The sequence below is a fragment of the Phyllobates terribilis genome, unplaced genomic scaffold, assembly GCF_046119375.1.
Source record: "Phyllobates terribilis strain yellow unplaced genomic scaffold, ASM4611937v1 Scaffold_2__4_contigs__length_985480577, whole genome shotgun sequence".
Classification (NCBI taxonomy): domain Eukaryota; kingdom Metazoa; phylum Chordata; class Amphibia; order Anura; family Dendrobatidae; genus Phyllobates; species Phyllobates terribilis.
Window position 1 is genome coordinate 810,159,741 of NW_027362762.1, and position 25,092 is coordinate 810,184,832.

The 25,092-nt window shown below is 45.8% G+C and overlaps 1 protein-coding gene across 1 annotated transcript; it reads right to left on the bottom strand.

The window, feature by feature from the left end:
- Window positions 1–13,212: 13,212 nt before the first annotated feature.
- CLDN3 (claudin 3) lies at window positions 13,213–14,848 on the bottom strand. The gene has a single exon (XM_073667586.1). The coding sequence runs from the start codon at window positions 14,408–14,410 to the stop codon at window positions 13,766–13,768; it is 645 nt and encodes a 214-aa protein (XP_073523687.1). The 5' UTR covers window positions 14,411–14,848; the 3' UTR covers window positions 13,213–13,765.
- Between the last annotated feature and the right edge of the window lie 10,244 nt (window positions 14,849–25,092).

Sequence of the window (25,092 nt, forward strand, 5' to 3'; positions counted from 1 at the left end):
AGCCTGACCTGCTGGGTGACAGCTTGACGTGATCCAGAGCGACGATTTCCAGGGGCTGGGTTGTCTTGATGGACTGCAGGGGTGCCTTCTGGCTGCTGTAGTCTTTTCTTCTGAGGCTACAGGGTCCACAATCCCGGCACCACCTCTCTATGGAACTCTGCATTCCAACCCAATAAAACCGACTCTTCAGGAGGGTTTCCCGCTTCTTCCAGCCAAAGTGCCCGGCTTTATCGTGGTAGGCCTTCAACACCATCTGGATGTCCGTCCTTGGCACTACGATCTGCCATACCATCTCATGGGTCCTAGGGTTGACATACCTTCGGCACAGCTTCTCTCTATAGATGAACAGCCGGCTTCTCTCATTCCACAGTTGCTTGGCTTGTGGAGAAGCATCCTTCTCCAGGGAGGAACCTTCCTGGATTATCAGTTCTTTTATACGGCTGACAACCGGGTCCCTGTCCTGGGTCTCGTTCCAACTGTGGTGAGGTAAAGGGTTTAGTGTCTTACCACGATGCCTCCTGGAGGTGCGCTGCTCGTGGACCATCCCATTTCTATGGAAGGCAGGTAGCTCAATCTCCTCCAGGTCGTCCACTTCTTCTTCAGTGTCCGACTGGTGAGGCATTCTGGATAGGGCATCGGCGTTGGCATTCTTGTGGCCTGCCCGGTACTTGATGGTGAACTGATAGTTTGACAGACGGGCCATCCAACGCTGTTCCATGGCTCCTAACTTGGCTGTCTCTAGATGTGTCAAGGGGTTGTTGTCAGTATAGGCCGTGAACTTAGTGGAGGCCAGGTAGTGCTTGAATCGTTCAGTGATGGCCCAGACCAAGGCCAGGAGCTCCAACTTGAAGGAGCTGTAGTTTTCTGGATTCCTTTCGGTAGGACGGAGCTTCCTGCTGGCATAGGCAATCACCTTCTCTTTGCCATACTGCTTCTGGCTTAACACAGCTCCTAGTCCCTCGTTGCTGGCATCAGTGTACAGCAGGAAAGGTTGGCTGTAGTCAGGGTAGGCCAGGATTTCTTCGCCGATCAGGATCTCTTTCATCACTGCAAAGGACTCAGCCTGCTCTTTACCCCACTGGAAGGGGGGAGTTCTTGCCTCTGTGGGACTGTCCTACCAGGAGATCTTGCAAAGGCGCTGCCTTCTTGGTGTAGTCTTTTACAAACCTCCGGTAATACCCGACCAGTCCCAGGAACTGACGTACCTCCTTGAGATTCTTCGGCTCCGGCCATTTCTGGATGGTAGTGACCTTCTCCGGGTCTGGTGCTACTCCTTCTGGACTGACAATGTGCCCCAGATACTGAACCTTCCGTTTGAGCATGTGGCACTTGGAATGCTTCAATTTCATCCCATACCGGGACAATGCTTCAAATACCTCCGCCAGGTGCTTCAAATGGTCCTTATACGTCTTGGAGTACACTAACACGTCATCCAGGTATAGCAGCACGGTCTCGAAGTTACCGTGTCCCAAACAGCACTCCATCAATCTCTGGAACGTTCCAGGGGCGTTGCAGAGTCCGAACGGCATACTGTTGAACTCGCAGAGTCCCATCGGGGTAGTGAAGGCCGTCTTCTCCCGGTCCTCCTCAGCAACTGCTACTTGCCAGTACCCACTAGTGAAGTCAAGGGTAGAGAAGTAATTTGCAGACTTTAATGCAGCCAGGGATTCCTCTATACGGGGCAAAGGGTATGCATCTTTATGTGTTATGCGATTTACCTGTCTGTAATCTACACACATTCTCATGCTTCCATCCTTTTTCCTGACCAGGACCAGGGGAGCTGCCCAGGGGCTACAGCTATCTCTTATTACCCCTGCTTTCTTCATGTCGTGCAACATTTCCTTCGCTTTCTGGTAGTGTGCTGGTGGGATTGGCCTGTAACGTTCTTTGATGGGTGGATGGTCACCTGTGGGTATATGGTGTTGTACCCCTTTAATCCTCCCAAAATCAAGTGGGTGTTTGCTGAATACCTGTTTGTATTCCTGGACCACCCTGTATACCCCTTGTTTTTGATGGACCGGAGTGGCGTCAGTCCCAACATGGAGCTGTTGACACCAATCCTCCAACTGAGCTTCGGAGTCATTGTCCTCCACTGTATCTGGTGGGGTCAAGGATTCCACTGTGTGTATGGCCTCATCATTCACGGCGTACAACCTGGCAACAGTGGCGTATCTTGGTAATTTAACTTCATCCTCCCCATAATTTAGGAGACGTACGGGTACCCTCCCATTGCGTACATCAACCACCCCCCTGGCGGTTAAGAGTGTAGGTCTGTGCTCTGAGCTAATGGGCTCCACTACCGCCTGGTAGTTCAGTCCTTTGAGGCCTATTGCTGCCCTACACCAAATCAGCATTTCACTCATCGGGGGAATCACAATGGGTATCGGGTCTATCACCCGTACATTACCAATTTCACCACCTGTTAACTTTACCTGTTGCTGGTACAGGAGGGCTCGTATCTCTCTGTGGAGCACCTTCCTCTGCCCTGGTTTGGCGGTGTCAGCAATCTGTTGGAGCAAAAACAACACTTCTCCCAAACAGTTACCGACAATATTTGTACCAAGTATCATGTACAAGTCTGTATCACCAGGGTTAGACTCCACTACAATCAGTCCCTGGTCCTTTAGCTCCGCTCTCCCCACCTTCACTGTCACATCTTTAACCCCTACTAGGTTAAGAGGAAGGCTGTTAGAGGCATACACGGAGAGGTTCGGGGCTGGAGTTCATCTACGGACCAGTACCCTTTGTAGAGGACATCAGGTATGATGGTTACCTGCGATCCAGTGTCCAGCAGGGCAGGTGTCACAATGCCATCCAGCACAATGGACAGGAAAGGTCTTCCTCCCACGAACCGATGGTACCAGTTTGATGGGCCTGCTTGATTTACTCCTGGGTGCCAGCCCTCTGCCCCAGGGTTTGCTCGTTTAAAGGACAGTTCCGCGCTGTGTGGCCTGCCTTCTGGCAGCGGTAGCAGATGAATTCTCCTGGAGGGTGACGTTGGTCGTTGGTCCTCCGCCGGGGTGGCGTTGTCCTCCTACGGGGTGGCTTTGTCCTCCTTCTTCTTCTCATCCAGGGGACATCATCAGGGCTGTCGGCGAGTAGTATCCTTTCTTCCGGCTCGGGCTCCTCCTGTAGCTGCAGGGTGCTCAGGACAGTGGCCAGGGTTTTACTTAACTGGCGCACTTCAGAGCGTAGGCTGTCCAGCTCGCTAGGGGGCACTGTTTGCATCTTTGTTTCCGCCGTTAATGAAGGAGCAGCGGGTGCTGCGGGCACTGGGGTGGCCCCACCCTGGTAACGCTGGATAGCAGTATCTGATGTTTCCAGGGGCTGCAGACCCTTTATAGCCATGTCCTTAAGGGTGTCAAAGGTGGCATGTGGATGGTCTAAGGCCCACCACCGTACAGTTCTACTCTCCTCCTGGGACCTCAACCCCCGGATGAACTGTTCCGTCAGCATTTTATTTTCACTTTGTATGCTGGCTGGACTAACCTGTTTCAGGGCCCGCAGGACTTCCTGTAAGTGCCAGGCGTAGTCCCGGACACTGTCCTCAGGTTTCTGGATGCAGTGGTAGAACCTCATCCGGAGATCTGTCTCAGTGTGGTTTTCAAACACAGTTTGCAGTCTCTTAAAGATGATGGATACTGATTCCTGGTCTGTGGCTGGCCAGGTTTCAAATTCCCGCTCTGCGGCACCAGTCAATTGTCCCAACACAACAGCAGCTCTCTGTTTGCCAGTCAGAGAATACATGTCTAGCACACCGAATATTTTTCTCTTGAATCCAGACAGGGTGTCTGGTTTGCCATTTTACTGGGGAAGCCATTTCGCTCCAGGGATATACGGCAGAGCCATGGGTATCAATGGGGTCACGACCCCTGCTGGTGGAGCATCCGCTCCGGCCTGTACAGCGCCGGGCGCAGGTTGGGCATCTGGAGCGTTAACCGGTGCTCCGGCAGCTTGCTGGTCGACGGCCATGGTTGCGCCCCCCTAGTGAACCGGAGCCTACCTTCTTCACTTCCAGGACCTGACGCTTCCTGGTTAGACGTCAGGGGTGGGGCGTGTCCTGGGCTTCGCGCGCTTCCAGCGGTTACGCCTCTCCGATTCCCGCGGTTACGCCCTTCTTCTTTCCGCGCGACGACAGGAAGATGGCGGACAATGATGGGAAATCTCGGGAATGGCGGGAAAACTTCACCACAGTGAGTATTACAGTCTCTTAAGGCGCACAGTACCCGGTGGCAACGGGCACGGAATCCTGTTCGTGACGCCAAAGCTGACGTGCCCCCTGGGCGGTGGGGTACTCGGCAGCCGGGCCTCTGGTTGCTGGGGGATATCACGGTAGCTGGCCCGGTCCGTGACCAAGGGCGGTCAGTAAAAGGGGGAATAGTTTATAGCGGATTTGGGAAAGTGTTCGTGACGCCACCTGTGGATTGCGGCTAGAGAGTGCCGCTGCTGCGGAGCTGGTGTTACGGCAGCAGGGATGGTGTCGCTCTCCACAGGTAGAGCTAGCTCCAGGGCAGTGTAGGGGTAGATGGTGGATGCTGGGGAGAGACGGCAGGATGGTCCCGGAGGAAAGACTGACACTCACACGGGGGTAAGCTTCAGTACCTTTGCTGGTGATGATGCAGGCACGGTCCAGGGTACTCCGGACGAAGGGCGCACTTTTAGACTCTCCCCAGTGAGCGGGTATAGGGCCTCCTGATCCGTGGCTTTACTCGTTAAGCTTCTGGCCTGCCTGGAACTAGGCCTAGCTTGGTTACTGTCTCTCTCTCCCTTGCACCTGCTGATCTGGTGGTAGGGCTTTTTTTTTTAGATCACTCTCCCTGGACGCTGGGGCCTCCGTGACTCATAGCCCTGGTACTGTAGTCAGCGTTTGGCAAACCTGGGACCTGTAGTCCTCCAGGGGTTCCGGTGGTTCCTACTGGGTGTAAAGGGTCCCTGTAGGCGCGGACCCGGTGTCTGGTATATATCTCGGGGTGAGCCTGGTATGCTACTCTGCCCCCTCGCTACTTCTTCCTTCTCCTCTCGCCTTCGGCCACTCAGGGCCCTCACTAGGCCTTCACACGTGCTGTAGGCCTCGGCTCGCCTAAGCACAGCAGCCAGCTTGCTGCCTCTTCGCTGCTCTCTGAGCGTCAGCACGCTCTCAGACTCTCTCTGTCTGACTCTAAACTCACTTCAGACTCACTAAGCTGCCTGCCTCCACCCTCCCTATATATATCCCTAGCGGGCTCCCTCTGCTGGTCTGAGCTGGTAGGGTGGAGGTGTGTGAATGTAGTGAGGGCCTCTTGTGGAGAAGTCCATCCATGCACCCTTCTGGGTTCTGTGGCACCAATGCACAGCATTGCGCCACATATACAGCATGAGCCCGAATAGCTGGTTATATACAGTATGAACCCCCATAGCCCGTATATATATTAACAATAATTAAAAAAAATAAACACAACACATACTCACCCCCCTCCTGTACAGCCGATGCTGTGCTCTGAGCGGTACCCGGGGCCATTTGTGCTCTGCCTGACGTCATGAGTCAGGACGGGCCCACCATCTGAGCGCAATGGTGACAACATGCGCCCGCGGCAACCGGCTAGGAGCGGCTGCGTGACGTGAGTGGGCATCTAACTTTTAAATAGACGTGCCCAGCCGCCCGCGCTGTGTATGATGGGTCTGCTCTTGCTGACGTCATGCGGCAGGGCGGGCTCAGCATCATTCAAGCCACCTGCAGCAGCGGGCCCATGGCGATGACCAAAAAAAACCATGGGATTGCGAATTATAATGGGGGCAATTCATAGGCCCCCCCAGAGCCCCGAGCTTCGGGCGGTAGCCAGATTTCACACAGTATAATCTGCCTATAGGCGTGCCTATGGACAGAGCAGCTGACACCGGGCCCCATGAATGCTGGGGCCCCGTGGCAGTCGCGTGATCTGCCACTATCGGCGGCACACCACTTGGCCAGTGTAAATTCACTCATAGGCTGCATTTTCATTACTCCATCATGGCAGTTAAATAACCTCCGATTGACCATATGTAAGGGTGAATTTACACTGGCTGATTATCGTGAAAAAGCAAAATTCAGCCTTTCTAAACAGGCGAACCCAAAGAGCCGGAGCATCAGTTGGTATACGTGAAACGCGTAAGAGCATGTTCACACTGTGGCCATTTCACAGACAAAACCCAAGAAAAAAAAAAGAGCTAATACAGTATAGTAGGTTGATAAGTGAATAGTAATAGTACATGTAAATAACATAAGGTACTTAGTTAACACTATTATGTGTCAGCTGGCCTTAATATACAGTAGATAAGGTGAGAGCAGGATCCATGCTGACTGTTCAGACACATGTTATCTTCACATACTATTACCATTTACTTACTATATGGTATTTGCTCATTTTGTTCTTTTTCTTGGTTTTGTCTGTGAAATGACCACAGTGTGAACATACTCTGACACATTGCACGTATACCAACTTATGCTTTGGCTCATTTCTTTGGTTTTTCTGTAGTTTCTTGAAGTACAATAAAAAATTATATTTTGGTAGTTTCTTGTACTTTGTACAAATGAGTGTGACCCCCCGTATTGAGCTAGGCATTTCATCTATATGGCTTGCCATGGGAAGGTGTCTGAACAGTCGGGCCTGCATCCTGCTTTGCCCTCATCTATATTGAGGTCGGCTGACACAAGGTGACGTTTTAATACTAGAGATAGGACCGTCCCAATTGGGTACACCTTGTCGTGGTGGGATGGCTTTTATGCTCTTTTGATAAAAATAGTGTTAAATAAGTACTCTATGTTATTTACAGTATATGTACTATTACTATGTACTTATTTACTTATATGCTACAGGGTATATGCTCTTTTTTTTTTCTTGGGTTTTGTCTGTCTTAACAGTCTGCTAATTATCCAATGAACAAGCAAAATGCCTTTACATGGCCAGTCTGTTCCTCCATTACTAAGAAATTAGCATTTGAATTGATATGCAAATGAGGCTGAAGAGCTATTTCTAGACCTGAAGCCTCTGTCACTCCAGCTCTATTCACTGCCACCTCTTGATTGACTGACGGCTCCTTTACCTGAAGTCACACAGCATATAGGCTGTCAGTCAATCAAGAGGAGACAACACTAGGCAGGGAATAGAGCTGGAGTGACACAGGTTACAGATCTACAAATAGCTCTTCCACCTAATTTCAATATCAACTGAAATGCTGATTTCAGATGAACGGACTGGTCATGTAAAGGTATTGCTGTGCTTTGGTGTGGGCCTAGGGGTAGGGTCTTTTCCTGCTCCTCCGCCCCACTGCCTGCCACCTGTGTTTCTTTTACAGGTCACTGATTATTCAATGACCTCCTTCCTTTTTTAAATTCTGCACCGCCGCCGCCATTGAGCCAAAATCTTGATCTGTGCATACGCCACTTCCGGCGCCATTCTATTGAAGACCTGCAGACCCTCGATGGAATCACACTGCACATGCGCTACCCACCCCAGTGATGGCACCATAGGTATCAGTTTAATCAGCATAAGGCTGTGTGCCCACGATGCGTTTTTTAAGCATTTCCGCAGTGGCAAAAACGCTGCAGAAACGCTTGAAAAACGCATGGTAGAAGGCCTGCCATGTTCCCCAATGATAATCCGCATGTGCTGTGCACATGCTGCGGAAATTTCCGCTGCGGATTATCATTGCGGAAAAAACGCAGCACTACAAATTATTTTGCGGAAGTGCTGCGCTTTCGCCGCCATTGACTTGCATTAGACTGCATGGATTACGCATCACTGTATATGTAGATGCGCATTCCATGCGTTCTAATGTGCGGATGGTTCCCGGGTCTAGAGGAGAGGAGACTCTCCTCTGGACCCGGGTACCATAGAAAACTGTAAAAAAAAGAATAAAATAAAAAATAAATATATACTTACCTTCTGGCGGCCCGCGCTGCGCTCCTCCTAGCATGCCGGCAGTTCGCGATGGAATGAAGGACCTGCGCTGACGTCAGAGTCCTGTGACGGGTCACGCGACACTGACGTCGGCAGGTCCTTCAATCCACCGCTGCCGGCAGCCAGGACGGTGAAGCAAGACAGCGCGGGCCATCGGAGGGTAAGTATATATTTGTTTTTTTATTTTTTTACACTCTTTAGGTCACACTATATAAATCCATGCTGTTTGCATGGATTTATATAGTGTGACCAAGTTGTCAAGCACTTTCCAAGTGATGCTAAAATGGCTTGGAAAGCGCTTGTCAAACCGCATGCGGAAATGCAAGTGAAGAACGCTTCACATCCGCATGTCCCTGGCAGGAAAAACACATGTACAATCCGCATGTACAATCCGCATGTACAATCCACATGTACAATCCGCATGTACAATCCGCATGTACAATCCGCATGTACAATCCGCATGTGTTTTTTTCTGCCAGGGAGATGCAGAAACGCTCAGGAAAAAATCCAGAGCATTTCTGCATCGTGGGCACATAGCCTAACAGCGCCATTATGGCCATGCCTTTACTTTATACTCTAGTGCTAAATCCTGCTGACAGGTTCTCTTTAAAGGTGTGACTGCAGACTTATGAATCCCCCCACTGGCTGGGGGTATGTATAACTCATACATACCCTCCGTTACCTGTGAATCCCCACACAGAGTGACTGCAGACTTATCGGTTTTGACTGGACAATACCTTTAAGTAATTAATCTAGGAGTGTCCACAGCATTTTGAATCCACAAATGATTCACAGGATTTTATACCTTCTGGCTGTGAAGATACAAATATGACGTTTTCCACTAAAATATTGTTTTAGCCCCATTTTCACAAAGGTTAGCATGAGAAATTGGATCCCAAATTTTGTTACACAATTTCTCCTATTTGCAGAGCCTCTAAGTTCCAGAATAGCAGACCACCCCTCAAGTGACCCAATTTTTTTAAATTACACCCCTTTGGGAATTCATCTATGGGTGTGGTGACTATTTTGACTCCACAGGTGTTTTCCAGAAATAAGCATGCAGTGAATGCTGCAGAGTGAAAATGGCAAACATGCCAGCTTAGTACCCATACATTGTGCCCAGCTGGTCCACGCACCTCATAAATTGTTATGTAGACCCTTCCTGCTATAGTAATGCATACACATGGACTCAATCTGCGGTTTCGTCACACTGTGGGGCTCAGAAGGCAAGGGGCATTTGGATTTGGGAGCACAGATTTCGCTGTATTTTTTATGGGGGGTGAGAGGAGAACAATGCCACTTTTCCAAAACTCCTATTTTTCATTGACAGATGATGGACTTGAGTGGGGGCTTATTTTTGTTAGATGAGTTGAAGTTTTTATTGGTACCATTTTTGGGTAAGTAACATTTTTTATTGCTTTTATGTTGGGATTTTGTCTAAATCTACAAAAAACAGGATTCAGAAAGAACCATTCACTATAATGAAGCCGACTGACTCACTTTGGACTCTGTCTGCCTTTGCTTTTTTTAGAGGTGCACAAAGGCATAGTTGACTCTGCATGCCTAAAAACACAAGATGCCACCGCCATACTGTAGAGACAGACGGAGTTAACAGAGGTCATTCGGTCTTCAAAGTGACGCCGTCTGCCTCCTTTTAGTGAATGGTTCCTCAAGGGTTCAGTCTGAATCACGTATTTTGGAGATTTAGACATAAACCCCAACATAAATGCTCAGCGGAGAGCACAGGGAACCAGATTTATGTTGTTTTTTTTTTATAGGTTTTCTACTTTTATAAATTCTTTTTGCAAAAAATGTATTTTGACATATGTGTTCTAATAATATTTTACTCCTTTTTAATACACCAAGCATCCTACTAGGACTCCTGATGAGATACCCATGTACTTTTTGACCCCATGTAATGACATCCCATAGTTAAGTTCGGTGTCCGGATTGCGACTACTGTTCAGTTACAACCACTGGCAGGAATCTTTGCTTTGCTGCAGGCATAGATATGTATACGGCAGTTCTCTTTTACACAAAGGATGACTGCTATATGATACCACCTGACTGATTCCCATAGAGAAGGCCGGGCATAATGTCTCATGATCCAGAGGGGATGATTCGGTTACAGTAGAGCAAGGTTCAGGAGGTTGGGGGTTCTCCTGGTTAAATTGCTGAAACAATAGTTTCTACAATTTCAGAAATTCCCCGACAGAAAAAAAATCTTCTTGAAGAAAAAGTACCACATTACACTGTCTTATGAAAATGTCCACCAGTGTTAGTAAAGGGAACATTACACATTAGACTAAGGTTGGCCAACTCTGCTAATTGTCTGGGTACGGCCGACCATCTAACGTATTTGATGTTAGGCAGTTGTTGGTAGGAAAAAAAGGATACGTCATGTTGAATGTCAAGAAGTCCAATCTTTTGTTCTCACAGCAAATAAGTCACTGCCAGAGGTGTATGGCAGCAGCTTCTTCTCTCTTCCCATAAAGAACATATGGACATTCAGCCGAGCAGAGTGTGCATGTGTATGGCGGAGTCAGGAGGAATAGTTGTTGGCTGAATGACCTCTAAAATCCCTAATATACTCGGAGAAGAAAACAGTCAATGTTTCATCACAGCTAAGGACCAGTTCTGATAATGGTGTTATCTTTACATGCTCATGCACGATAAATAAGTAAATTCTTTATTTCACATGTCTGTCTTGTACCTTTAAACTATTTTATTACTTTAATAGTATATATAACATCTACCTGGAAGGGACAAATGTCTTCCTATAGAATGGGAGGCTACAATTATATATAATAGTCTGTATTGTATGGGGGGGAGGTATAAGAAGGAAGCACTCCACTACCCTTGTAATACCTGATAAGTGCTTTCTCCACTTCCTAAGCCTCATATTATCCTTCTTTCAGAATTACATTGAAGGGTATGTACCTGCAGTAACTACTGGAATGCCAATGGTCTCAGCTCCGTAAAGTTGTGCAGTTTTTATGTGCTATCCCGAACTCACCTTATAGATCATATTATGAATATGGAGAACACATGATATCAGAAACTGTAATGGATACGAGGGATGCTAGCTCTATACCTGGGTCAATGGCCTTTGTTTTCCCTTGGGATCAATGGAGCAATTGAAACAAAAAGGTCTTCATGTAACACAAAGCCAAACACCGCGTACAGGAACACATTTTATTAAAAAGTTAACTTAAAAACCTAAACAAACAGCAGTTTCACAATAAGAAATGCAAAAATGATATGCTCCAATCTTAAAAGGTTACAAGCCAGGAATTTACAGAAACGTCCTCAATCTTAACTTCTTCCTGGTATTAGGAACAATTTATTCAGTTCCTGTATAAATAAGGTGGGATGGTGTGATATGTCACATGAATGTTTACTCAATGTCATTTTTATTAAGCCTTTCAGTGGCAAATACATTAGGCTGTGTTCACATTGGTCAATTTTATACTTCAGTTTTTTCCAGCCAGAAGTAGGGATGGGCCCTAGTTAGAAGACATTTAAGGAATGTTCTAAACTTCGTTTTGTTTTTTCGCTAATCTAATTCTAGTTTTATATAAAAAAAAAATGTAAGCGCTAAAACTGCACTGTGTGAACAAAGTATTCTAATGCTAGTAAAAAAAAAATATTTAGGTACAGACTATCCTTATCTTTCTGTAAAGCTCTGAGCACCCATATATGAAATGCCATTTTTTTACAACACTCCTCCTACTATACATGCACAGCACTGGATTAAAAAACACAATTTGTCAAATATAATTTTTTCTCTAGGAATGAGAAGAGGAAAACCTAAAAACCATAGCTGTGTAGTATTAAGGCCACGTTCACACGTTCATTATTTACTCAGTATTTTATATCAGTATTTGTAAGCCAAAACCAGGAGTGGGTGAATAATACAGAAGATTGTTCCACTCCTAGCTTTGGCTTATAAATACTGATGTAAAATACTGACCAAATACTGAATGTGTGAACGTGGCCTAAATAAAGTTTATTATTTCGGTTTGTTGTTTTTTCCTTTTCGTCTCCGCATGTTTATAACAAAGGACTGTTCATATTACACTACAGTGCATTTATTGTTATTCTTTATTTTATTATTCATTTCATTTTTCCATTGTGGTCTTTGTATTAGGTTTGTCTTAGATGTTCCAAGATGATTTTACTTTTCTTTTAAGACAATTCATTGTTTTACTTACATTTTTCTTTTACAAACTTTTTATGTAATCCAGCTCAATAACTAAAAGTTGTATTGCAGCTACAACCACGGTAATTATAGATTTATAGGTTGCACTTTTGCATCACTGATGGTATAAAGCTCTTGATTTTTATTTATTTTTTTAATTTAATCTGAATAGGAATTTTTCCAATCTAGGCTTTTCTTCTGTGCTGATGTTACATATGTTTATATACAGTTTAGAAGACGCATCATTATGCCATTATGGAAAGTACAAAGGGAAAATGCAAATGTGAAATCTCTTGTAAACCAAATCCTCCATTCAAATTCTGCTCATGGGTTTCATCTCCCCAGCGGAGGTCGATAGCCGCAGGGTCTGGTGGTAGACTTGTAAATTAATGTAACTTAATCTGATTTTTTTTGATGACCCTTCTTTTTTTAGGCACACACTAACTTTGAAACTCTTTGAAATTGTTAAACTGAGCTAATGAATGTGAATGTGTAACTGGCTCATTTATTAAAGGAGAATGTCTAGAATGTTATTTATTAACAAGCGTCTAATTTATCTACCATGTAATTTACAAAGCTGTAGGGTAAACATGGACAAAATCCTGGAAAATCTTCCTAGGGGAGATGTAAAAAGTCAATAAAAGAAAGGCACACACTTATACAATAAACAGTAACTAGGAGGGAATTAAAAGCAAGAAGAAAAGGGTCAAATTCCAGCCAAGCATTAATGTTTTAGAGAAGGAGGGAGGGGAAAGGAGTGGACAAAGGACAAGAGGAACCTGAAGCCAAGAAGTATGCACTGATACTATCAGTAAAGTCTATCATTTAATCCTTAATTAGAGATGCTTCTGTCGGCCTTTGAAATTGTACATCGGACCCAGAAGGCTATAAGGTTTGATCAGCCCTTCCACATGCATTGCCATAAGCGTCTATTGTTCTCTATTATCAAAAGCCCTGGAGATTTGTAACTACATCTACGCTTTGGCAAAGTGTAGATTTCTAACATTAGTGAATTGTCAGCGTGCGTTAAGCCTTGGTTTATCACCAGTAATATTTACAAGCTATAAAAATGATAGAATTGATATGTCTGTGTGGTTGGATAAATAAAATGTTTATTAAGGCATAAATCTCAAGCCGTTTAATAGAAATAATATCTTCATACATAACCAATAAAAAAAAAAAGCTATATACATTGTCTTCACCGATTAAAAGACAAATACTTTCTCTGTCTACCGTTAACTAAGAAGTGGATGATGATGATGGAATGAGGAGGTGAGTTCCCCCAGCTGACCCTGCAGCTGTAAACCATTGACTTGCGTCTTGGTATGGAAAGAGTTACATGACTTAGGCCACCTCATCTCTGCCAGGAGAGATTGCCCCTCCCAGTTCAAGAATAATCTACCAGTGCCACGACAATGGAGAACTACCATTCATAGACCTTGTATATTCACGTACATGCACAAACACATCTACAGGCAATGCTGTCTACAATATATGGTATATAAAATACTACAGCTTACAGGAGAAGCTTTGTACATGTAGGGCTTTAAGTCAGTGATATTGAGTTTTGTCTCCTTTGCAGGTCAGAAGCCCCTCTGCTCACATGGTATGTGAAAGTTTTTAAGTTTCTAGAAGAGTTGTTTTCCATTTAAACATAGTCTTTTCGGTCATATCCAGGATTTGTAGACCTGGCCGCTGAATAAGCCACTCTTGAAGCAGGGTATTTCTCCTGTTTTGGTGGGCAAGTGCAGCAGAGCATGGCACCACCAAGCATTAGAAGAGCCGACGCTGCCCACCCAATGTACATGGAGGCTCCCAACTCCCTCTTTTGAGCATCCACAACTAGAGGGTTATAGAAATCACGAATAATTGTATTTGCTGACCAAGAGACGGGGATGAGGGTCATGAGTCCTGAAAGAATGAAGATAACTCCAGATACGATCATGATCTTGGCCTTTGCGGATTCATCTTGGACACAGTTGGTGCACTTGGCTCCAATAATGGAAATGAGGACTCCAAGTATGGCTATGACGATGGAAATGACGATCAAGGCTCGAGCAGCTTGTAGATCTTGAGGAAGCGCCAGCAGAGAATCATAGACTTTGCATTGCATTTGCCCGGTGCTTTGCACTACACAATTCATCCATAGTCCTTCCCAGATAATCTGGGCCACCACAATGTTGTTGCCTATGAACGCAGTCACCTTCCACATAGGAAGAGCACAAGAAACAACAGCACCAAGCCAGCCGATTATGGATAGGGCCACTCCTAGGATTTCAAGTCCCATAGACATGATGGCAGTTTTGAAGTGTCAAATTTGGTGAAAAATTATTATTCTGAGTCTAGTCGCAACTGAATTTCAACACTCCTTTGAAAATAATTTCCCCTCTTGTTTCAGATTAGCACTCACCACCGAAAAGTGTTCTGTGTAGGGAATAATTTTCTCTTGTTGAATGAGATTCCTCTGTCTCCTTCCCTCCAGGTCAGAGATCTTCAGCTGTTGCTCCTACAATCTTTCAGTGTTGTGGAGGAATACGCCTTGGTATTGTTCAGTACCTCCTGGTGCTCTCTCGTGATCTGTTCTCTCTGGACTACTGCCCAGGTTAGTCCAAGTAGAATATTCTTCAGATAACAGATGGTGGTTTGTCTACCTGTGCCTTCAGACTTGCTGTCTGAGACGAGCCAGTGTGTAACGGATCCTTGCACCTGTCCTTTATATCTGCATCAGGTGCAAGTGATGTCACAGCACTCGAAGGGAGGAGGGAGCCTTAAAGGAACACTGACACGTTACAGAAGGTTAATCAGATGTTAGGCACATATATTTTTCACACAGAACATTCCAAAAGTAAAACACTAAACAAAGGAGTTTAAATTACCTTCCGAAAAAAGGCAAAAACTTAACTATTAAACAAGTTTCAATTGTAACTACAGAAACACACAAGTAATGTCACAAATCGTGTAGCCTTTTCTGTAATGGAATATTTATCACTATAGGTACATTAACATACTGTACATACGCCTGTATCCAGCACCTTTCAGATTACTTTTATGTTTTCCTAGGCTAAAATAGGACTTTTATTCATATATGTTATTACATCGGCAAGTGAGACATTTGACAAGGTATTTAATTGCTTTTATTACCATATGACATACAGATACAGGTGCATCTCACTAAATTAGAATATCATCAAAAAGTTAATTTATTTCCAGTTCTTCAATACAAAAAGTGAAACTCATATATTATATAGAGTCATTACAGAGTGTTTATTTCTGTTAATGTTGATGATTATGGCTTACAGCCAATGAAAACACAAAAGTCATTATTTCAATAAATTACAATAATTAACAAAAAACACCTGCAAAGGCTTCCTAAGTGTTTTAAAAGGTCCTTTAGTCTGTTTCAGTAAGCTCCACAATCATGGGGAAGACTGCTGACTTGACAGATGTCCAGAAGGCAGTCACTGACACACTCCACAAGGTCCCAGAGTTCCAATTTTCATTTGGAAATAAATGTCCCAGAGACTGGAGGAAGAGTGGAGAGGCCACAATCCAAGCTGCTTGAGGTCTAATGTAAAGTTTCCACAATCAGTGATGGTTTGGGGAGCCATGTCATCTGCTGGTGTAGGTCCACTGTGTTTTATCAAGACCAAAGTCAGCGCAGCCGTCTACCAGGAAATTTTAGAGCATTTCATGCTTCCCTCTGCCGACAAGCTTTTTGGAGATGGAAATTTCATTCTCCAGCAGGACTTGGCACCTGTCCACACTGCCAAAAGTACCAATACCTGGTTTAAAAACAACAGTAGGCTATGTGCCCATGATGCAGAAATGCTCCGGATTTTTCCTGAGCGTTTCTGCATTCCCTGGCAGAAAAAAATGCATGCAGATTTTACATGCATTTTTTCTGCCAGGGACAAGCGTTTGTCAAGCGTTTTTAGCATGCAATTTCGCATGCTTTTGTCAAGCGCTTTTCCAAGCGATTTTAGCATCACTTGTAAAACTGCTTGAAAGTAGGTCACACAATATAAATCCATGCAACCGGCATGGATTTATATTGTGTGACCAACATAATGTTAAAAAAAAAAGAATTCGAACATAAAAAATAAAAAATAACCTTCTACTCATCTTTCCGGCGGCCTCGGTCTGCTCCCGGCGTTGCTGCTGGCTCCGTGTCGGGTACTGGTAATATAAAAGGACCTTCCATGACGTCAGTGGTCATGTGACAGGTCACGCGACCGCTGACGTCATGGAAGGTCCTTTTACATTACCGGTACCCGCCACAAAGCCAGCAGCGACGCCGGGAGCAGAGCGGAGGCCATCGAAAGGTGAGTATAAGGTTATTTTTTTTTTTATTCTTTTTTTACTTACAGGTACTATGGTACCCGGGTCTGGAGGAGAGTCTCCTTTTCTCCAGACCCGGGTACCATCCGCGCATTGAATCGCATAATATCGGCATGTGTACATGTAGTCATGCGGATATTATGTGGACCAATGCAAGTCAATGGCGGCGATTTTGCCGCAAATCCGCTCGATTGTGGTTGTGCTGCGGGAGACCTATTAACAAGCGATTTTAATGCATTTCCGCGGCGGAAATGCCGCTGCGGAAACGCATTAAATCTGCATTGTGGGCACACAGTCTATTACTGTGCTTGATTGGCCAGCAAACTTGCGTGACCGTAACCCTATAGAGAATCTATGGGGTATTGTCAAGAGGAAGATGAGAGACACTAGGCCCAACAATACAGACGAGCTGAAGGCTGCTATCAAAGCAGCCTGGGCTTCCATAACACCTCAGCAGTGCCACAGGCTGATCGCCTCCATGCCACGCCGCATTGATGCAGTAATTGATGGAAAAGGAGCCCCGACCAAGTATTGAGTGCATTTACTGAACATACATTTCAGTAGGCCAACATTTTGGATTTTAAAATTATTTTTCAAGCTGGTGTTATAAAGTATTCTAATTTACTGAGATAATGACTTTTGTGTTTTCATTGGCTGTAAGCCATAATCCTCAACATTAACAGAAATAAACACTTGAAATAGATCACGCTGTTTGAAAAGACTCTATATAATATATAATACAGAAAACAGTTTAATAAATGAATATATTTTATGTAAAAAAGGTATTTTTTTAAAGCTCTCTAAGAGCATGATATGTTAAAGAATAAAAAATAACTATTAATCATCCATTAAATCAGCTGCAGTTCCATTACCCAGGTGGGCCCCTCAGTCCTACAGTGATTGTTGGACTGTATGTCATTCACTGCAAGCAATCACTGGTCTCTGTGGTCACATACCATACAGAAAAGTGTCACAACTAATACGAGTGATTGGCTGCATAAATCAATAAAGTAGGGAAAGGGACATAGAGGTAATGGTGATGCGAGAAAATATTTTATTTATTATACTCACTTATATAGCGCCATCATATTCCGCAGCACTTTACAGACATTATCATCACTGCCCCCACCGGGGCTCACAATCTACATTTCCTATCAGTATGTCTTTGGAGTGTGGGAGGAAACTGGAGAACCCGGAGGAAACCCACAAACACGGGAAGAACATTCAAACTCCTTGCAGATGTCATTGGTGGGATTTGAATTCAGACCTTCAGTGCTGTAAAAGCAACAGTGCTAACCACTGAGCCACTATACTGCCAAAAATATATATTTCTTCTTAGCAGTATTAAAATATTACCTATTTAGAGTTTAATGAATATCTTTTAGTCTCTCTTAGGCTACGGGCCCACGATCAGGAAGAGCAGCGTTTTGGATGCAGCGTATTTTCAATGTGTCCAAAACGCTGCTTTCTAATTACCACACTTGTGTTTTAGTTACATTCGGATTCACCACATGTAATAACATTCTATGGTTAGGAAATACGCAGATACCGAAATTCAACTGTTGCAGCTCATAAACCCGCGCCGCGGGTAAGTTTACGCACGTTAAATAGAAGCACAGTAGGCATGGGATTTGCAATGTAGAACGCAGCATTTTGGACACAGCGGAAATGCGCATTGTTCAAAACGCCTCTATTCCTGATCGTGGGCACGTATCCCTAGGGCTCTTTCACACGTCCTAATATTTCCGGTGTTGGAAAAAACAGTACTGGAGATATCCGTGTCCTTGTGTCTGTGAATTTTCTCACGATGAACTCCGGTTGCCTCTATGAGATCACAGCTAGCATCTTGAGCTAGCGGTGATCTCATTGAGGTCACCGCAGTTCATCGGGCAGCTCAGTTTGAGAACCACAGCTTCAATGACCTGTGGTAACCTTAATGATGACATTGCAGGTCAGTGAAGCGGTTCCCACAGGCAGCTCAGTGTCTTTCTGGATTCATGACTGAGTGGTCGCATCTAAATGAGTCTGTGTCATTATTTAAAATAAAGGACTTTATTCTGGGTGTTTTTCATTGACAATATGACTATAGGGTTAGTAATGGCGACGTGTTATAGATGCCTCTCCATTACTAACCCCTGGGCTTGATGTAAGCTGGCAATACAAAGCTGACATCAACCCCAAACCTATTACCCCACTTGCTACCGCACCAGGGCAAGTGAAAAGAGCAAGGGTAAGCGCCAGAATTAGCGCATCAATAAGATCTCTGGGGCCGCTGAGGGCTGATGTTATTAGCCTGGGAGGGGGGCCAATATCCCTGGCTATTAATATCATCCCACAACTGTCTGTTTAGCCTTTGCTGGTTAGAATTTATAGGGGGACCCTACTTCAATTCTTTCCGGAGTCCCCCTGTAAACTAATGAGTAAACACTAATAAAAGAGCTGTGAGCTGTTGTTAATAGCCTATGAACATTTAGGGCTAATGGCCCCTTTCCCTGGCTAGTAATATTAGCACCCATCAGGCGGCTTTCCCTCTGTTGGTTCTGAAAAATCGGCGGGAGCCCACACAGTTTTTTTATTTCTTTATTTTACACAAAATGTACACAGCGGGTGCTGAATACAACTCCCATCATTGTTTCCTAGTCTCCCTGTACTGCTGTTGGGCCTGTGCTGAGTGAAAAAAACGGACATGTCGGCGTGTTTTGCCCTTGGACAGACGGTCCATGGATCCACACTGACATGTGCGCAGACTAGTGTTGATCGAGCATTAAAATGCTCGGGTGCTCGAAGCTCGGGCCGAGTTCGCAGTGATACTCGGGTGCTCGACTTGAGCAACGAGCCCAATGTTAGTCTATGGGAGACCCGAGCATTTTTGGCGTGGCACCGTCGACAGTCTTTTAAAAGCCTAACAAGTGCCCAAAACGATAGTGACAGTGCTCAAATGACATGGGGATCGCCCCAGGAAGCATTTCTGACGCCCAGGTCACTGCTGTCAACAACGTGGTCAGAGGTATTAAGCCACTTTTAAGGGCTTACAATCAAACGTTCAAAAACGAAAGTGAAACTGCTTTCCTGTGAAATATGTTAAGGAACTTCCTTTCCAGGGTAAAGACTTGTGTATAAGGTAAAATAAATAACCCCCCCGAAAAAATACTCCTCCACACCTTGGGCTATGTTAACAAGTAGCATTTTTTATGCGTTTTTGCACTTTTGTATTGCTTTCAACCGTGACAAATGCATTCACCGGGAAATGTCATTTTAACATTTTACAACCTTATCTGGCCATGTGCTGTGTGACACATGCATACAGTGCTGAAAAGACAAGGGAACAGCATGGGGAAGACCCCTGGAAGCATCTCTGACACCCAGGTCACTGCCTAAAAGTGTGCCCATCAGAAGTCATCCTTGCCGCAACAGAAGATGCAGACTTGCAACTATCCCCGTGCAAGTTCTTGTCTAAGGGCACTGTTCAATTGTACCTCCCCCATTTCTTGCAATGCAAGCGCAAGTATGCAGCCTGCCACCCACCCACCCCTAGGCTGCAATACCACACTGCTTGCTTGCACTTGAAATTGGGCCTTTTAGGCATGTGGAGGCGGAATCTGGCCACCACATCATGGCTGCGTTGGCGGCCTGGAATCCATACTCAGTCCCCAGCCGCCCGGCGGTCGGGTGTCCACACTTGGTCCCCAGCCTCCAGGGGGCGGCCGGGTGTCCATACTCGGTCCCCAGCCGCCCCACGGCCGGGTGTCCACACACGGTCCCCAGCCGCCCCTATTTCTCCTGTCAACTTCCCCCCACACACTTTTCTTAGCCCGGCCTGCTTTAGGGCAGCATTGGATGAGACCACCAGAGAACCAGACTCCTCTGGTGGGCCCTGGCTTCTCCATCAGGGGAGCTGAGAGTGCCAAGGTGAGGAGAATGATGATGATGATAGAAGTTAGCATCTGCTTTGTTTTCTTTTAATGCAAGCATAAGTGTGCAGCCTGCCACCCACCCACCCCCAGGCTGCAATGCCATACTGCTAGCTTGCACTTTAAATGGAGCCTTTTAGTTTGGAGGAGGCCGAAGCTGGCCACTACCTCATGGCTGCTTCGGCAGCGAGGTATCCATACTCAGTCCCCAGCCGCCCCTATTTGTCCCGATGTGCCTTATACATAAGATTAAGCGCGTATACCAAAACATTACCTGTGCCCTCCCCAGTGCATTTAGTGGGAAGGACAGCCTATTCCGCTGTAGTGTGTGCAGGCCAAACCCCTGTTCATGGTACATGCGAAGATGCCTCCCACCCTGCACCTGTCGTTGCAGACTTGCAACTATCCCCGTTCAAGTCCTTGTCCCAGGGCAGTGTTCAATTGTACCTCTCCCATTCCTTGCAAGCGCAAGTATGCAGCCTGCCACCCACCCACCCCCAGGCTGCAATACCATACTGCTTGCTTGCACTTGAAATTGGGCCTTTTAGGCACGTGGAGGTGGAATCTGGCCACCACGTCATGGCTGTGTTGGCGGCCTGGAATCCATACTCAGTCCCCAGCCGCCCGGCGGCCGAGTGTACACACTCGGTCCCCAGCCGCCAGGGGGCGGCCGGGTGTCCACACACGATCCCCAGCCTCCTGGGGGCAGCCTGGTGTCCATAAACGGTCCCCAGCCGCCTCTATTTCTCCTGTCAAGTTCCCCCCACACACTTTTCTTAGCCCGGCCTGCTTTAGGGCAGCATTGGACGAGACCACCAGAGAGCCAGACTCCTCTGGTGGGCCCTGGCTTCTCCATCAGGGGAGTTGAGAGTGCCAAGGTGAGGACCATGATGATGATGATACAAGTTAGCATCTGCTTTGTTTTCTTGGAATGCAAGTGCATGTATGTAGTAGCAGCTAGGCCTGAGGTGGTCAGCGTTTTGGCGCATATCCTACCTCCTCCAAGGATTGCTGGATGTTTTCCTGCTACTATCCCAGTTCTATGACTCCCATTAAAACAAAGCTTCAGGCGATAAATGATGGATGAGGTAGTGGCAAAGGAGAAAGAGCAGAAGGAACAGGGACCATTCACATCAATATCAGGCCAGTCAACCACATATGTCTTGTAGGATATGTTTCTGTAACAAAAGGAGCGGTTCGGCTACACAGTTATAGGGCATACAGTGAGTGCAATGCCTACCAAAAATTTTGAGGCACTCCAATGCCCCTTGGAAATTACATGGAGGTCAGAGGGCCTTAACTAAACCGTTTTTTCCATTTAAGCAGCCTAAGCAGTGAATGGAAGGCTTTCCAAAAATTATGAGGAACTTGCAATGCCCCTTACAAGAGCCATGCAGTACAGCATATTACAAACATTATTCCCATTATTGGGGAGTGGGTCTCCCATAGTATTTGCTTATGCCTTCCAAGCAAAAGCTTCCAAAAATTAGGATGGACCAACTTGCAATGCCCCTTACAAGAGCCATGCAGTACAGCATATTACAAACATAAGTCCCATTATTGGGGAGTGGATCTCCCATAGTATTTGCTTATGCCTTCCAAGCAAAAGCTTCCAAAAATTAGGATGGACCAACTTGCAATGCCCCTTACAAGAGCCATGCAGTACAGCATATTACAAACATTATTCCCATTATTGGGGAGTGGGTCTCCCATAGTATTTGCTTATGCCTTCCAAGCAAAAGCTTCCAAAAATTAGGACGGACCAACTTGCAATGCCCCTTACAAGAGCCATGCAGTACAGCATATTACAAACATTATTCCCATTATTGGGGAGTGGGTCTCCCATAGTATTTGCTTATGCCTTCCAAGCAAAAGCTTCCAAAAATTAGGACGGACCAACTTGCAATGCCCCCTACAAGAGCCATGCAGTACAGCATATTGCAAACATAAGTCCCATTATTGGGGAGTGGGTCTCCCATAGTATTTGCTTATGCCTTCCAAGCAAAAGCTTCCAAAAATTAGAACAGACGAACTTGCAATGCCCCTTACAAGAGCCATGCAGTACAGCATATTACAAACATAAGTCCCATTATTGGGGAATGGGTCTCCCATAGTATTTGCTTATGCCTTCCAAGCAAAAGCTTAAAAAAATTAGGAGGAAATGCAGTGCCCGTTCGAAGACTCGTTGAGGTCCCAGTAGCTTAACAAGCCAGTTTTAATGCCTCTTACAAGAGGCGTGGAGGTCAGAGTGGTATAACAAGACGCTTTTAATGCCCCTCAGAAGAGACGTGGAGGTCAGAGTGGTATAACAAGACGCTTTTAATGGCCCTTGCAAGAGACGTGGAGGTCAGAGTGGTATAACAAGACGCTTTTAATGCCCCTCAGAAGAGACGTGGAGGTCAGAGTGGTATAACAAGACGCTTTTAATGCCCCTTACAAGAGACGTGGAGGTCAGAGTGGTATAACAAGACGCTTTTAATGCCCCTCAGAAGAGACGTGGAGGTCAGAGTGGTATAACAAGATGCTTTTAATGCCCCTTACAAGAGACGTGGAGGTCAGAGTGGTATAACAAGATGCTTTTAATGCCCCTCAGAAAAGACGTGAAGATCAGAGTGGTATAACAAGACGCTTTTAATGCCCCTTACAAGAGACGTGGAGGTCAGAGTGGTATAACAAGACGCTTTTAATGCCCCTCAGAAGAGACGTGGAGGTCAGAGTGGTATAACAAGATGCTTTTAATGCCCCTCAGAAGAGACGTGGAGGTCAGAGTGGTATAACAAGATGCTTTTAATGCCCCTTACAAGAGACGTGGAGGTCAGAGTGGTATAACAAGACGCTTTTAATGCCCCTCAGAAAAGACGTGAAGATCAAAGTGGTATAACAAGACGCTTTTAATGCCCCTTACAAGAGACGTGGAGGTCAGAGTGGTATAACAAGACGCTTTTAATGCCCCTCAGAAGAGACGTGGAGGTCAGAGTGGTATAACAAGACTCTTTTAATGCCCCTTACAAGAGACATGGAGGTCAGAGTGGTATAACAAGATGCTTTTAATGCCCCTCAGAAGAGATGTGGAGGTCAGAGTGGTATAATAAGACACTTTTAATGCCCCTTACAAGAGACGTGGAGGTCAGAGTGGTATAACAAGACACTTTTAATGCCCCTCAGAAGAGACGTGGAGGTCAGAGTGGTATAACAAGACGCTTTTAATGCCCCTTACAAGAGACGTGGAGGTCAGAGTGGTATAACAAGACGCTTTTAATGCCCCTCAGAAGAGATGTGGAGGTCAGAGTGGTATAACAAGATGCTTTTAATGCCCCTTACAAGAGACGTGGAGGTCAGAGTGGTATAACAAGACGCTTTTAATGCCCCTCAGAAGAGACGTGGAGGTCAGAGTGGTATAACAAGATGCTTTTAATGCCCCTCAGAAGAGACGTGGAGGTCAGAGTGGTATAACAAGTCGCTTTTAATGCCCCTCAGAAGAGACGTGGAGGTCATAGTGGTATAACAAGATGCTTTTAATGCCCCTTACAAGAGACGTGGAGGTCAGAGTGGTATAACAAGACGCTTTTAATGCCCCTTACAAGAGACGTGGAGGTCAGAGTGGTATAACAAGACGCTTTTAATGCCCCTTACAAGAGCCATACAGTACAGCATCTTAAAAATATTATTCCCATTATTGGGGAGTGGGTCTCCCACAGTCTTTGCTTATGCCTTCCAAGCAAAAGCTGACAAAAATAAGGACGGAGGAACTTTCAATAATGACAACACGAACCACGGTCACCCTGGTGGTATAGTGGTGGTGGAGGCTGAGGATAAGGAGAAGAACATAAAACAGCCGAAATGAGGAAGCGTATACCCATGTGTGGGTGTGAAGCGATGCATGGGAATACACCTCCCGAAATAACACAGTGGATTTGACTTTATGTTACTCTGCTGTCATTTGGTGGTGATGAGAAGTCTGGCCCAATCCAGCCCTTGTTCATTTTGATAAAGGTCAGCTTGTCAACATTGTCAGTTGACAGGCGAGTGCGCTTATCAATTATAATTCCCCTAGCGGCACTAAAAATATGCTTCGATAACACGCTAGCGGCAGGGCAGGCCAGGACCTCCAAGGCGTACAGAGCAAGTTCATTCCAAGTGTCCAGCTTGGATACCCAATAATTAAAAGGCACAGAGGAATCACGGAGGACGCTGGTACGGTCGGCAAGGTACTTCCTCACCATCTTTTGAAACTTTCACTCCTTATGAGAGTACCCCGCGCCTGAGGGCCTGTAAGCTGGGCGGGTGTCAGAAAACTGTCCCAGAACATTGACAGTGTTCCCCTGCCTCTGCTGGATTGGAGTTGCCTCTCTCTCGCTTGTACGCTTTGGTTGGTCAACGAGCTGTGACCTCTGCCGCTAGTGTGTTCAGATGGGAATTTTTTTAACAGTTCTGCAGCAAGGGCCTTCTGGTACTGGCACATTTTTGTAGACCTCTCCACCTCAGGAATAAGAGAGTGAAAGTTCTCCCTGTAGCGGGGGTCTACAAGTGTCACCAACCAGTAATGACTGTCACCCAACATTTTGACAACGCGAGGGTCACGGTTAAGGCAGCGTAACATAAAGTCAGCAATGCGTGCCAGACTGGTAACGGGCAAGATTTCCGTGTCCTCACCAAGATGACGACTGACCATGCTCTCCTCCTCCTCCTCCTCCTCCCCCCTGTGCTCAGGCCACACACGCTGAAC

Coding starts and splice junctions, on each gene's coding strand:
- CLDN3 (XM_073667586.1), bottom strand. CDS start 14,410: ATGTCTATGGGACTTGAAATCCTAGGAGTGGCCCTATCCATAATCGGC.